The sequence below is a fragment of the Moschus berezovskii genome, chromosome 15, assembly GCF_049115385.1.
Source record: "Moschus berezovskii isolate FMDL1 chromosome 15, NW_MosBer_1.0, whole genome shotgun sequence".
In the NCBI taxonomy this organism is placed as follows: domain Eukaryota; kingdom Metazoa; phylum Chordata; class Mammalia; order Artiodactyla; family Moschidae; genus Moschus; species Moschus berezovskii.
This window is the reverse complement of record NC_142474.1, coordinates 24,799,470-24,814,358: the sequence shown is the minus strand read 5'-3', so window position 1 is coordinate 24,814,358 and position 14,889 is coordinate 24,799,470. Positions and strand designations below refer to the sequence as shown.

The 14,889-nt window shown below is 50.0% G+C and overlaps 1 protein-coding gene and 1 long non-coding RNA gene across 2 annotated transcripts in view; one reads left to right on the top strand and one right to left on the bottom strand.

Moving 5' to 3' along the window:
* Positions 1–2,281: 2,281 nt before the first annotated feature.
* MIMS2 (mitochondrial inner membrane scaffold 2) lies at positions 2,282–13,010 on the bottom strand. The gene is made up of 3 exons (XM_055434507.2): positions 12,756–13,010; positions 4,899–5,074; positions 2,282–4,673 (listed from the first exon to the last, which is right to left on the bottom strand). Exons 1-3 carry the CDS (start codon positions 12,939–12,941, stop codon positions 4,457–4,459), a joined length of 579 nt encoding a protein of 192 aa, XP_055290482.1. The 5' UTR covers positions 12,942–13,010; the 3' UTR covers positions 2,282–4,456.
* Positions 10,509–14,889, top strand: part of LOC148775392 (uncharacterized) — a 92,787-nt gene continuing 88,406 nt past the window's right edge. Inside the window, exon 1 of the long non-coding RNA XR_016039133.1 lies at positions 10,509–10,562. This is a non-coding gene — a long non-coding RNA (uncharacterized LOC148775392). The remainder of the gene's footprint in view (positions 10,563–14,889) is intronic.

Genomic DNA, 14,889 nt, shown 5'->3' with positions numbered 1-14,889 from the left:
TCTTTGGGGACAGAGATCCTTAGGCCAGGGCTGCCTTGTCCTGGAGTGGGCTGATGGCGTGTCTCCCGGTGGCCTGCCTGCCATCGAGACTGTACAGGACATGCTGCTGACGAGCAGGCGGTGCTCGGAGTCCCACTTCCGCAGACATGACTCTGCAGCAGTGGGAGCAGCCATGAGAATAGTGCTAATAACTTCACTGGTTATAGAATCAATCCAGAGGCAAGGTTTGAGGGCAGCCACCCCGCAGCCTCTTTGGAATAAGGCATCCTCGTGGAAGACAGACTCAGAGCCTGGCTGTGGGGAAGAGGGTCATGCCTAGTCCTGCCTCGACCCTTGAAACACTGTGCAATAACCTTCCCAGTCCTGTGTGTGTGTAACTTATCGGGTGGCCCAGTCTGGTAATGCTGTCAGAATGAACATGTGATTCTTCCTTTTAAATGTTAAAATAAAGACTTTTGTGTAGACTTGTATCTTTACCTCCACAGCATGCCTTCAGAACTGTCCAGTGTCTGTCCAACGCCCCCGGCTGGCCTGCTGGTGGGTCCTCAGTCACTCACCTGGTGAGACAGAGGCAGGAGCGTGGGCTCGCCTCAGTCTTGGGGCCTGGGCGTCTCAGCCCTTCCTAAATGGTAAAGCCTTGTTTTCTCTCAAGGTGTTGATGTTTTTATAAAGTTCTCACATGTGTAACCTTGACATTACAGTGCATCTCCCAGGAGTTCACATTTGAGACACTTGGAGAAACGCTGGGCTAATCCTGTCACCAGCTGGTGGTGGGGAGGGGGGAGGTCGGCAGGCCCATGGACATATGGGCCTGCCTTCATTCCCTTCCTTCCCTCATCCCTCGTCCTACACTCCTGGGGGTGGGGGAGGGAGGAAGAGTCAACCAGCAGGCACAGTGTGATGGGTTAGGGAACAGAAAGGGGGAGCAGGGCCCTGGGGGAGGAGCGTCTCAGTTGGACTTGAAAGACAGGATTTAAAGTTTAGAGGCAGGTGTGGCAAGAGGTCCTTGCAGCCTGAGGGAGGGGCCTGCAGGAAATGTGGCCCGTTGGTGGGGGGGAACTGGAAGTGGGATGCTCTGCCGGGGAACACCAGGAGTGGGTGTGAGGGCAGCCAGCACCCTCCACTGTCCCTGGTGCCCTCGAGCTTTGGTCCCTGTCCTGGGCAGTGGACATTCACCGTTGTGCATGACCACAGCCTGCTGGAGTCCTCATCCTGGGGAGTCACCTGCCCAGTCAGCAACAGCTCACAGAAGTGAGTGATCCTGGCACGGCATGGGGGCCGCTGGGGGTTCACTGGAGCTGCAGGTGGTTTGCCTGGACAGAGGGGAGGGTTCAACCATCCATGTCCACACCCACCCACTTCTGGGCTCTGACCAAGTTCTTGACAGCATGGTGAGGAGCTCCATGTGTCGGGTAAGCCAGCTCTTGGCAACCTGATTTTCCTACTGTGGCCCTCGGTCTTGATTCTGTGGTCAAAGTGTTTACCCAGCCGGACTCCCTCCCCACCCAGACCAGGGTCTGGGTGCTGCCCAGTGTTCAAAGTGGTTCATACAAGTGGACACTGCTGCCCCCTCAGTACAGCTGGCCGGGGCTTCCCTTACCCTGGTCCCCATGGGACACCCTAGAGTTGTGGCATCTGTGTCAACTTGAAACCCAAGTCCACAGGTAAGTCTGCTTACAGTCCATGGATAATTCTTTTCACCAGCTGTTCAGTCTCGGCCTAGAAATGGGGTGCCATGAGGAGCTGGTCTCAGGTTCTATGTGCGCCTATCACGTAAAATTACATATTTCTAGCTGTGCATCAACCAAGATGGTGAACTTGACCATGATGACAAAGGTGGAAGTGTTGAACTTACTGAGAACTAGGAGAGGAAATAAGCTTTCATGGCCAACTTTCAACTCAAGAGGCACACAGAGATCAGAAATGTCCACACAGAAAGTTCTATACACTTCCATGGCAGAGTTGGCAAAGTAGTCATGGAACCATCAAAACAAGTGGGTAAAACTGCAGTGTCCGATTGCCTTGGGACAAAGGAACTTCCAGTTCCCATAGTCTTGAGCTTTATATCCCAAAGTAGAAGTTCATCCATCTACCGCAGCCGTGATCAACATGACGTGACTAACCCCACCAGGGCTATTAGCTAAGCCACATTTCCCCCAGACAATCCCACACAGGCCCAGAAAAGAGCTCACTGTAACGGGACCGCATTAGCAAACTAGTCACACGCAGTGCTGGTTTGTCACGGGCAGTGGTGATGGCTTACCACAAGAGGAATAACAGGTTCTTCATAAACTTCACAAAGATGTTTATTTGTTTCGTGGAACTTAAGTTGCTCGTTTTGTCAGATTAAAAAATTAGAGGTGAACAATGGCTTACATTTCTAAAATAGATCATCAGTTCTGTTCCCCTAGTTCCATAAAAACAAGGTAAATACAAGCGATCTGTACATCTTGCTGGTGAATTCATATAATGCTCTAGTTCCCTGATCCTTTGACTTTCTCTCCTCTCTAGTTACTCTGTTCTGTTTTGACCACTCTTCACAGGAGTGGAGTGGCGTTGGGGCTTAGAGGCGAACACTATGGCTATTTGGTATGATAACTTATTGCTTGCCCTTTCAGTCCACTCTCGTTTCTCCAAACACGGAATCAAAGTTTGAGATTTAAGCCCTTAAACTTGGAGGAATCCCTGTGGGCTTTTTTGCATAGGCATTACTCAGGATCTGGATGGGTAGGGAGGCTGGTGTGGAAGGTGGTTAGGAGCCCAAAGCTAACTGTTTCCATAGACACAGCAACACAGAAGTGCTGGTCCTGCCCTCCTCACAAGGAATTACCTAGCACTGGGGTCTTCATCTTGTTCTGCTGTGTCCATGGTCCTTGGAATTAGACCCCAGAAAGACAGTTCCACCTTTAAATGGCTAAATCTTTTTGGCAATGGGCTAACTGCTTTAAAAGGGGAGAAGATAACCCGATGCACTTTAAAGATCTTGCAAGTGGAGAATCTGTCCCATGAAGATACTTTTAAAAGTTAACTGAAATAACTGACGTGGATTACTAAGGTCGAACTAGGAAAATGTCAATAGTCAGAGCTCAGTAAAACCAGGACGACCTGTTTATAGTTGCTTTAGTTTCCTGATTGTCTCAAGTGTAGTTAATCAAACCAAAAAACTAAAATAAAAAGTAAATCTGGGAGCCAGAAAGATAAACACAACCCCTCATCCATGGCAGAGGGGCAGACGGATTACAGTGGGGTTCCCAGGTGTGGAGCAGGTGCCCTGCAGGAACCCGGCCAGGGTGGACAGCTGTCAGTGACGCTGAAGCCTACCAGAAGACATTCCTTCTCTGTTGCCTGCTTCTGACTATTCTGCAGAGAAAGTCTCAATTTGAGTGTGTGCGCTTCGATTTCTATTCTTAAATGTCCCTAACAGAGAATGTGGGGTCTCAGGTCACCCCCTTTATCTGGTAAACTGACTCCATCCCTCCCCGGCTTGTATTATGACTGTATTATATATTTTGTAGTTGCCTCTTATTTACAGCAACTGCTAGTAACTTTCCTTTTTTAGAGAGTGATACAAAATCTTTTTTTACACACATAATTTTAACTCAATTAAAAAATAGAAGTAGCAACTCAGTATAAACATTGTGACAGTGATTCTGGAATGTCTGAAGTCTGAGACAGAGTGAGTTAGGCCAAGATTGTCTGGGCTTTCCATATACATGCAGTGGAGCCAACTGATGCCATTGGACGAAGTTTCCATTTTTTACCTAAAGAGACAAATGATTCTGACCTCCTTTAATGAAATTTGTGAAAAACCAGCTGAGGCAGGCTCTACGTGTCCAGATTTGAAGATGTCTGGGAATCAATGAAACATACCAGAAATACTTGTTTGTTCTTTTTCTCCAAAGAAGTGTAATGAATATCAAAGTGTTGATGCTAATTTAGATCCTGATTACATATTGGGAAGTCCTCAATTCTGCTTCCTTAATTGTAGCACTGGACTTTGTTTTGCACAATACTGCATATTAAACTGCAGGCAGCCTGACAAGTATGGGAGGAAGGGGAATTTTAAAAATCAGCTTAATGAATCACTACCCTTTAAGAATTTGAGCAAAGATGAACCTCTGAGGCTCTTGCACGCAGACCCTCACCAATGGTCTTCTGGAAGGAACATTTCCTGGCTGACAGTTTTGTCTGAGATGACAACTCATCAGTGGTGTTCTGCTGACATTTTTAGAGTATGCAGACAAGCCCTGTGATGAATAGCATTACCCAAACTTTAAAGCAGAAAAACTACAATGATTTGAAACCCTGAATTTTTGCTGGCAAAAGTAAATCCTATTCATGAGAATGCAACAATTTGCCCCTGCTACCCACCCACCACAAAACCTACATCCTAAAACCAATCTAGCATGTGTCCTTTAAAAGAAATAGGTTTTCAGGCCCACAGTTGAAGAATTCATCAAGGCTTTGCCGCTGGAGGTTTAAAAATTCCCACTTTCCGAAAGTATCTGACAATCAAGGGCACAGAAACCAAGGTAATACTGATCCTCACGGGTGCGAACAGCTTGTGGATGGCGTAGGCCACCACAAAGGTGCTTGTGCCGGCCGCCATTTTCGACTGGACCAGTGACTCTTTAAAGCCGAGTTTAAGCAGGACGGCTGACATGTCCACACCACTGGAGGGGAGAGAGGCAGACAGACAAACACAGAAACACAAAAGATATTTACTACAGCAAGGGACTAAGTTCAGCACTCAGTTTGCCTATTACAGTATTTTTTTTAATGTAATAAAAGTAGCTAGATGAATACTAAGTCTTATTCCCCCCCAAAAAATAAGTTCTTATTCCCAAAGACTCTCACATGATAGCAAAAAACAAACACCTATATGGTCCCAATCTTACCTTGAAATAACCATGTAAAACATTCCCAAGGAGATTAATGAGATTCCAATGTGCAGTGACACTCCCACAGCACCATATTCTTGAAAAATCTTTTTCAGCTGCTGCGACTTGCTTGGGTTTTTCTCCTCTGTGCCCTTGATATTGCTGCTTGTGGTCACAGTGATTTTGCTAGGGTCCTGCACACAAACCAAAGAAAGGGAGGAACAAGGATGTGAGGGTCATCAGCAGATCACCACCTTCAGAATCATGCGATGTGCTGCTCTTTCTTCTCCAATGAGAGATGCGTTCCTCTCTTTCTTCATCAGCTGGGGCTAATGCCCACTACGCCACTGAGTGCACTGAAGGGCTGGGTACCACATGTGAGGGGCAAAACGATGGCCCCAAAGATGTCTAGTTCCTAGGCCCTGGAATCTGTGAATATGTTACCTCATGTGGCAAAAGGGTTTTGCAGGTAGGATTCAGTTAAGGATCCTAAGATGGGCAAATCATCCTGGATCTTCTGAGTGGGACCAACATGATCACAAGGGTCCTTGTAAGTGGAGGGAGGGAGACAGCAGGGTCAGAGAAGCTAACATGAGGACAGAAGCAGAGTCAGACTTGCAGAGGCTGGTGCTACTCCCAGTGAAGATGGAGGAAAGGGGCAAGCCAAGGGATGCAGGCACCTCTAGAAGCTTGAAAAGACAGGAAATGGCTTTCCTGGCGACTCAGATAGTAAAGAATCTGCCTACAATGCAGAAGACCCAGGTTCAATCCATGAGTCAGGAAGATCCTCTGGAGAAGGAAATGGCAACCCACTCCAATATTCTTGCCTGAAAAATCTCATAGACAGAAGCCTGGTGGGCTACATAGAGTCCATGGGGTCACAAGAGTCAGACACGACTAAACCACCACCACCAGAGCAGTTGGAAGGACCCAGCCCTGCTGATGCACTGAGGTTAGCCCCATGAGACCTCATGGGCTTCTGACCTCCTTGACTGTAAGAAAACAAACGGGTGTTGTCTTATGCACATGACAACAAGGCTAGACTCTACAAGACAGCGGGTGTGAAATAAATGGGAGCAGAAGCTATGATATATTTACTTTTGGAATCAAGATTTATCCCTGAGATCTGAATAGATGAAGGGGGAGGGCTAGTTCTCAGGCCATAAATGCAGCATTGGGGGTTTGCAGAGAAATTATTTACTGTGTAGGGTGTCCATTAACATTTACTGAGCATCTACAAGGCCTGGAACATTTGAGAGAAACAAAAACAACAATACTGGATTAAAAAGACAAAACTCTTCCTCCATGTGGAGAGTGCTTTTTCATCAAAGGATTGCTTCAGCTCTCACGACAGACCTCACAGAGTTCTTCTCAAGGACAGGATCTGGGTCAGCCAGCTCTGGTTATGGACTTTGAAGCAGAGACCATTTCCTTATATTTTTAGAACATGTGGGGGCGCAGGCATACCTCAAAAGCTGGCAAGGCAGGGGTTGTGGGGTAGGGACAATGACATGCATCACAGAGACCCCAGAAATGAAATTAAATGATATCCAGATATCCAGAGCAGCAGCCTCCAAACCGAACGAGGCAGCGGTCCTCCCAGCCCCGCCCTGCTCTGGAGGCATAGGTGGCCGCTGGGTTTCCTCTCTGATCACCCTGTGTGTCTACCAAGGGAGGGCACTGGGAGCGAGAAGCGGTCCAAACCCCCGCATGACATCAGCTGGGCCCTGCTGACACCCTACCTCGGGTGGTGACCCAGATGTGTGTCTCCCTGAACTCTGAGCTGGCGCATCTGCCTTAGCCATGAAGTCCATGGTTACATATCCACAACACGTCGGACGAGCTCCTGACCCACTCCCACCCACATGTTCCTCTCCAGGTCATAGCTGTCCCTGTTTCGGCAAACCTCATCCTCCCAGATGCTCTGCCTAAAACCTGAGTTACTGACTCCCCTGTTCACACCCCACAACCAGCCATCAGCCGACCCCACCAGGCCCAAACTCAACCCGCCTATCACTCAACACTGCTATCACCCTGGTCCAAGCTCCTCACCTCTTCCCTGGGTAACTGTGATGGCTCCCTCCCAGCTGTCCCCCAATCCTACCTTTGACCCCTCAACAGAGTGGCCAGAAAGAGCCTGTGAAATCCAAGGTGGGATTACAGCACCGCACCCCCCTCAGAGGCCTCCCGGAAGCTAAAATAGTCCGTGCACTAGCCCCCCTGGCCCTCCAGACACCACCCCACCACCACCACCACCACCACCCTTCTCCTTCCTGCTTCCAGCGGCCCAGCTTCCTTGCTGCTTTAAGGAGGACAGGCCAGGCCCGACAGGCCCTTGCATCTGCTATTCCATCTGCCAGGAAGTGTTTACCCAGAGGCCCTCAGAGTACCGCCTCCAGATCTTTATCCAGCACCACTGCAGGGAGGCCCTCACCCTGTGTGTTTCCCTCCATCCTGACTTCATCATCTAACATCCCACGTGCATTTCCTCTTCCTCCCCAGGGAGGGGCCCATCCACTTTGGAAACGGTTTTGCCCACATAGAAATTACAAACCGCTAAGTCCACCTTAACGTTTAAAGCATACAGTTACATGGTTCACGTGTGTCTGCCACTGTGCAATCATCATCAGGGTCTAATTCTGGAAGATTTTTGCCTCTCAATCTGCAGTTACTCCCCATTCCCCTCTCCCCCATTGCCAGGGGGAAATGGAGACACCAAGCTCCTTTCTGTCTATGGATTTGCCCATTCTGGATGTTTTTAATGTGAACAGGGTCATGCAACACGGGGCCTTTTGTGACTGGCTTCGGCTACAGACTGAATGTTTGTGGAACTTTCCTCCCCTCCCCCAAATTCATACAATGAAACCAAATCCCCACCCTGACGGTATGTGGAGGTGGGAGGTGATTAGGTCATGAGAGTGAAGCCCTCATGAATGCAATCAGGGCTCTTATAAAAGAGATCCCAGAGGGCTACCTTGTCCCTTCTAACATGTTAGGACACGGCAAGAGGACAGAAGACATCTGGCAATGAATCAGGAAGCGGACCCTCACCAGATACTGAATCTGCCAGTGTCTTGACCTTGGACTTACAGCCTCCTGGGCTGTGAGAAATGAATGTTTCCTGTTTAAGCCACCTGTGCTTGCATGCTCAGTCACTTCAGTCGTGTCTGATTCTTTGCGACCCTATGGTCTGTAACCTGCCAGGTTCAACCTGCAATGGGATTCGCCAGGTAAGAATATTGGAGTGGGTTGCCATGCCCTCCTTCAGGAGATCTTCCCAACCCAGGGATCGAACCCATATCTCTTATGTCTCCTCCACTGGCAGGTGGGTTCTTTACCACTAGCACCACCGGGGAAGCCCTTAAACCACCCAGTCTACGGTATTTTTGTTACAGCCGCCTGAACAGACTACTGCAGATTTTTCCACTTATCATCATGTTTTCAAGGTTCATCCACATTGTAGCAGGTATCCAACTTCATTCCTTTTGATGAAGTAGAATTTGATTCAACTGAAATACGAAGTATGGATTCTGAAATTTACCCTGTGGGCTAAGATAGGAGCCATAGCACATTTTTGCCCTACAAAGAATGTCTGCTGTGTCTGGGAGCATTGCTGTGCCTGGTAACCTCTGGGGCAGGCTCTCACCCTGGCTTCATGCAGGACAGGGGGGCCTGGCTCTGGGTCAGCTGCCGGAATGATAAAGTGTACATGCTGCACGTTTGTGGAAGATAAGGTAGAAAAGCAGACCATCTTATTGTCCCCAGAGGAAGGGAGGAAGGCTCAGTGAAGAGCCACGTTCTGGGTATGGCAATGAGGGGGCGGAATTCAGTCTTGGATTGAAACTTGCTCAGAATTGAGGCTTCCCTAGCGGCCCAGAGGTTAGGACACCTTGCTTTCACTGCTGAGGGGGAGAGCTTAATCCCTGGTCAGGGAACTAAGATGCTTCAAGTTATGTGGCCAAAAGAAAACAAAATTGCCCAGAGTCATCCTTGATTTATAATCATATGCAACAGCAGCTACTCATTTGCCCCTCTTCTCCTAAAAGCTGGTACAAAACTCAGATTTATGAGTTAAGAGTTTTTTCATTACCTCCCAATTGAAAGAGCATCTCTTTTGTTCCCAAACTGCAGTTAGGACTGAAAAAACAAACACACACACACGCGCCCCCCCAAACACCTGGAAGCTTTCATCCTGAAATTAAATTTCAGTACCATTAAAGGCTTTTCTGTCCCTGGGAATTAAGTGTTAAGGCCTTAAGGGTGGGGATAAACTGTATTTTCTCATGGTCTTTAGCTTTGACTTCTGAGGGGGTTTTTCAGACTTACGAAAACAAATACTTAAAAAAAGGTGTGGTGGTGAGTGGTTGAGGTGCTCAGTTATATTTGACTTTGGCGACCCCATGGACTGTAGCCCGCCAGGCTTCTCTGTCCATGGGTTTCTCCAGGCAAGAATACTGGAGTGGGTTGCCATTTCCTCCTCCAGGAGATCTTCCTGACCTAGGTATCAAATCCACGTCTCCTGTGTCTCCTGCATTGCGGGCAGATTCTTTACCACTGAGCCAGTATCTGTTTATGGGGTCCCAGAGACTGATTCTGATAGGCAGGAAAGCCTATCATGTTTTGAAAGGTTTTAGGAAAACCATGCGGAGAAGGCAATGGCACCCCACTCCAGTACTCTTGCCTGGAAAATCCCATGGACGGAGGAGCCTGGTAGGCTGCAGTCCATGGGGTCGCCAAGAGTCGGACACGACTGAGCGACTTCACTTTCACTTTTCACTTTCATGCATTGGAGAAGGAAATGGCAACCCATGCCAGTATTCTTGCCTGGAGAATCCCAGGGATGGCAGAGCCTGCTGGGCTGCCGTCTATGGGGTCGCACAGAGTTGGACACGACTAAAGTGACTTAGCAGCAGCAGCAGCAGGAAAATCAGGAGAGGCCACTTCTGTTGAGCCAGCCACTGAGCTTAGCACTTTAAAGGTTTTATAAAAACCCTCACGACCTCAGGATGCGGGTACCTCTTTCACTTCCACTTTGACGGATGGGAGACCGGGGCTTTGGGGTGAAGCTGTGAGCTGGCTGGCAGTGCCCAGACTGGGTTCTGCACTACAGACTCCCCTTCTTGTCCCCCAAGAGTTGAACATTCCTAGAGGAAGAGCCTGTTTCAGAACTTCAGGACTCTGGAGGGGAGAAGGAAAACTTCTTCAGCCTCCCTTGTTGGGCCAGCACCCACACTCCCAGTTCTCCGACACCCACCAGCCGGAATGGCCGCTGGGAGCTCAGGCTCTTTCTGATAAACAGGTCCCCACCCGCCTTTTGGCTGGGGAGGAAGTGCCCCAGATGGGAGGGCTGCCGGGCGCTGATAGGATGGCTCCCAGAGCCGAACCATGTCCTGGGGCGGATGACGGTGGGTGGAAGCTCTTTTCACTCCCGCCCTGACACTTGGCCTGACAGAACCTCATTCCACCCCATCTGGCCACTCACAGGACGGGGCGGAGCTGTCACTCTCTCTCCCCCTCCCTCTTCTGTGCAACCTCTATTTTGGCAAATGGCCTTTTGGCCAAAAAAGAAAAATAAAAAGGCAGCCAGACTTCCAGCTACAGAATAACAAGTATCTATTGCCAGACAACGGGAGGGACAAAATATTCAGACACATGGACAATTTCCTGGTAGCCGGTGCCAAGGTTAGTTTTTAACTTTCTAGAGTTAGACTTTTTTTCTTTTTAACACAGACAATTTTCTTCATTTTAGAAATCTCTGTAATCATTGTGAGTCACGTATTTTTCTTCCTAAGCCTGGAGGAGACGGAAGAGGTTAAAACAAAAGGAATTTATGAAGAGGTGACCTGCAAGGAATAGGAATCTTTCAAACATTCATTTCTTGGTGAGATATCACCTTAAAAACCTGTGGTATATTCTTAGTTGCTGCCCTGGTTGCAAATAACTTCGTACCTCCCCTGGTGTCTGTTTTTAGATAAAAGTGCTTTCATGTACTTGAGGATGGCTTGGCTCTCTGAGCCCCAGCGTTCGCCTCATCTCCCAGTTCTCTCTTCTATGCTGCCTTTCAGCGAGTCAAAGCAGTGCCAACCCAGAGCAGACACTCACAAATAAGTGAAGGACAGCTGTTAAGAGCAAAAGCTTTGGAACCAGACTGGTTTGGATCCCAGTTCTGACAGGTCATCTCTGTGTTTCTCAGAGAGTTACTCAACCTCCCTGGGCTTTCAGTTCAGTTCAGTTCAGTTCAGTCGCTCAGTCGTGTCCGACTCTTTGCGACCCTTACGTGAAGATAATAGTATTCCTTATGTCTCAGGGTTGTTGTGAGAATTACATGAACTGATATTTTCAAAGTATTCAGAACAGTGCCTGTTACAAAGTAAACACAATATAGTGTTTATCATTAATATTATTTACTGCATGAATGAAAACAGGTGTAACTCTTAACAATCTGACCTTTTAAGCAAGATTTGTGGCTCATTCCTCAAAACTTCTTGACTCTTCTCATACGGCCTCCTTACTTTAATAAATACAACAGTGTTGGCTGGGGTTGGTGGAGGGAGCTTTTGGGAGCAAACATACACATACACACATACACACACACACCTGCCAGTGCCAGGCTAACAAGACAGACAAGCAAATCAGAAAGACATTCCATATGAGGAGAGCATAGAAGATGTACTCCCATGAGGCTGAGGAGAGGCCAGTGGAGGCATCCAAGGCATCACTGGTGGTCAGGGAAGGCTTCCAGGAGGAAGGGACAGTTAGGCTGATGTATGGAGAATCACCAGGAGACAGCTGGGTGTATGCGAAGGGTGCTAGACATGTGAGGATCCCCAAGCTGGGCTCAGGAGGCAAAGACAAGATCTATTACCTGTCAGATGGCACGGCACAAGGCAGAGAAGGAAGTGTCTCCATCTGTGGTGGAGGCATGGTAAGGTCAGGGGTCAAAGGCCTGTGGAACATTCAAGAAGCACTGGCTCCCAGGGGCACCATGCTCAGGCTTGCATCAGCTCATGGAATGGTCCCCCAAACTATAGTTGGGAAGGTGTTATTTTTAGCCCCCTGAAAGGTCAGCAACCAGGCCTCAGAGACCTTGAGGACAGGGAGAGACAGCAACCCTGGCGAGTGGATGCAGGCAGGCTGGACCAGAGTGGCAGAGCTCCAGGCACTGCTCCTTCCAACCGAGTTCTGCATCTCCAGAAGGCACTGCTCACCACCTGTTTTCTTTAAGGAGACTCACTTCAAAATCAAACTGAAACATATTTACAGAAAGGAGCAGTCTGCATTTGTATTCTGAATGAAAACCAGTTTTCACTTACCATGCATAGAAGGCAAGTGAAGATATACACAAAGAAGTAACTCTGTTTCAGGCGCGAGTCTCGCCCGCAGTCTGACTCGGAGGCCTGCTCTCGCGGTTAGATAAAAAGGGAGTGGCAGCAAGTACTGGCGGGAGGGAGGTGCGGGGGCAGGTGGTGGTGGTGGTGGCGGTGTTAGAGACAGCAGCACCCACCGAGCCTTCCTCCTCAGCCCAGCGAGGGGCCCCAGCGTGACTTCAAAGGGAACAACTCTAAGCGCCGGATGACAACGTCGATATCAAGTCCAGCCCCACCTCCAATACTCTCGGCCGCCACCACAGCGTAGGCCCAGCTTTGGGCACCTGGGATCCCCTGGAGGCTGTGACCTTGGGCATTCGCCACGCCCCCCTGAGCCTCAGTTTCCCCGGCTGTCAACTGGGAGATCGCTTCCTTGGCTTGAAGAGATTTGAGGTCTGGGAACCTGGAGGTGCTCGGTCTCAGCAGTTGCGCGTGTAAAGCTCTCCTCTGGCGCAAGTGGACCGGCGATCCGGGCGCCCGGGATCCGGGTGGGGGTGGGGAGGCTTACCTGGCGGCCCTGGTAGTTCCCGCGGGCGGCGCGCAGCAACTGGGCGTCCGGCCCGGGCCCGAGCAGCGGCAGGAACACCGGCGGCGGGACACAGGGGGCGGCGGCGCCCAGGAGCCAGGTGGCGCGGCACCGAACCCGGGCGCCCACCCGGCCCGCGGGGCTCAGCAGCGCCAGCAGCCCGGCCATAGTGCGCAGAGCCGGGCGCTGCAGCCCTAGCAGCAGACAGCAGCGCGGTGGGCGGGGCCCGCGGGAGCCCGAGCCCGGAGCGGCGGGGCGGGGCCAGAGTCTTGCCCCGTCCTAGGCCCCGCCCACTCAGCACCCCCCGCCGCAGCCAGAGCTGCGAGGGCGGGGCTGGCGCCGCGCGCGGAGTGGGCGGGGCCGGAGCTGGAGCTCAGCGCCCAATGCGAGGGCTGGAGACGCGAGCTTGTCTGACACCGGGTTGATTCCAGCCCCAAGGACCCTGACTCATCATGTTGATTTCGAGCGAGTCGGAGGCCAGCCCAGCCCAGATTCAAGAGTGAAGGGGTTAGATTCCTCCGACTTGATGGGAAGTGGCAAGGTCACGGGTGGCAGGGCTTGTGGAGTGGGAAATATTGTCGTGACCATCTTTAGGAACTGCAATCAACAACAGTATTGACTGTTACTGCAATAAAGATACTAATCTTTGGTCTCCATTCTGCAGAAGAAGAAACAGGCTTACAGAAACGAAGCCTTCCCTGAAGCCTCTTATCCTCATTCTCTTCTCATGCCTGACCCCTGATAGCACTTTTGGTTGAAACTAAGGATCCAAAGTGTTTCTAGATTTTTGCTATTTTTAAGCAGGGGAGGGGGGGAATAGCACGGAGAAATGTTGCTTGGAAAACCACTGGAAAAGTTGGAGGAGTGGACATTAGGCTGGGCCCTCAGGAAAGACTCTGGTTAGAGCAACACCGCCGGGCAAGGGGAATGGCCCCTCAGTCACAAGCGGGAAGGTGAGTGTCAAGGGCAAGCTAGCGAAAAGAATGAATTTTAGAGCACACTGCCAGAGACAGTGACCCCAGGATCAAAAAGCTGCCACTACAGCTGCCTTCCACAAAACAGGCCACTGGATACCAGAAGGCAGGGTTAGGCTGTGGCTTCTGTCACCACTAACTGTCCACACTCGTGGGCTGGCAACTGGACACCTGGATTCTACTTCATCTCTGCCAACTTGTTAATCAGCAGCAAACAACACAAGCCACAGGAGGATGCCTCTGCTTTCAAAATATTTTATGAGTGCATCCAGTTGGTAGAAACAAATTAGTACCCAGAAACCTAGCTGCCAAGGGAAATTATAGCCATTCTGACCAGAAGGTGCACGAGAAAGGGATGGGAATCCATGTGCCCAAATTCAGTACCTCGAGACCACTCCCTAACCTGCCCCCACCTTGTCTCACTGGGTAGAACTGAATCACATGATACTGTTAGCTGCAGGGGATTCTGGAATCTGAGGATCCTGCAAAGAAACAGACTTGGCTTAGATCAGAGCAGGCACACTGTCCTGAACACAGTTGGGGTTCTATTGGCAGGGAGGTAGAGGAGGATGGCTGGGGGGTGGTATGGGGGAATGGTAATTCCAGAAAGTGGATGGGGCTGTGTGCCCATGTGTGATGGTGAGTGTCACATGGGAAGTGCACGTGTATCGGGGGAAGGGGAACAAGTCAGTGTGTATGTTGAAACAGAAACATCCAGCTGGGATGCTGGAGGAAGAAGAAAGGATTTTTCCCTTCTGATGGAGGAATTACTCTGCCCCAGTTTCCAGGGGAATCTGCCTGGGGGTCCAGGGCCTCAGAGTTACTCACCGTGGCACATTTCTGTAGGAATGTGGGAAGGTAGATCTGGCAGACAGACTGTGTTAAAATAAAAAGTGGACAATATTTGGGACAAATTGCCTTGTTTTCTCCAATTACATATTCAGATTGTACCTGTGTATTCTGTTCATTCTCTGTCAGATTCTGCAGTGCCTATTCTAAACATTTTCTACCCACCTGGGGTCCTCCCTCTTGCCCTGATGCCTTCCCTCTTGGCACACACCCTTGCCTCCTACCTCTCAGGGGAAGCCTAGGTCTTAACCGATGGCTCCAGCCCACCTCCTTCTTTCCCTCCACCCTTCTCC

Coding starts and splice junctions, on each gene's coding strand:
- MIMS2 (XM_055434507.2), bottom strand. CDS start 12,941: ATGGCCGGGCTGCTGGCGCTGCTGAGCCCCGCGGGCCGGGTGGGCGCC. Junction 5,075..12,755: donor GGAACTACCAGGGCCGCCAG/GTAAGCCTCCCC, acceptor GTTTGTGTGCAG/GACCCTAGCAAAATCACTGT. Junction 4,674..4,898: donor TTTTACATGGTTATTTCAAG/GTAAGATTGGGA, acceptor TCTCCCCTCCAG/TGGTGTGGACATGTCAGCCG.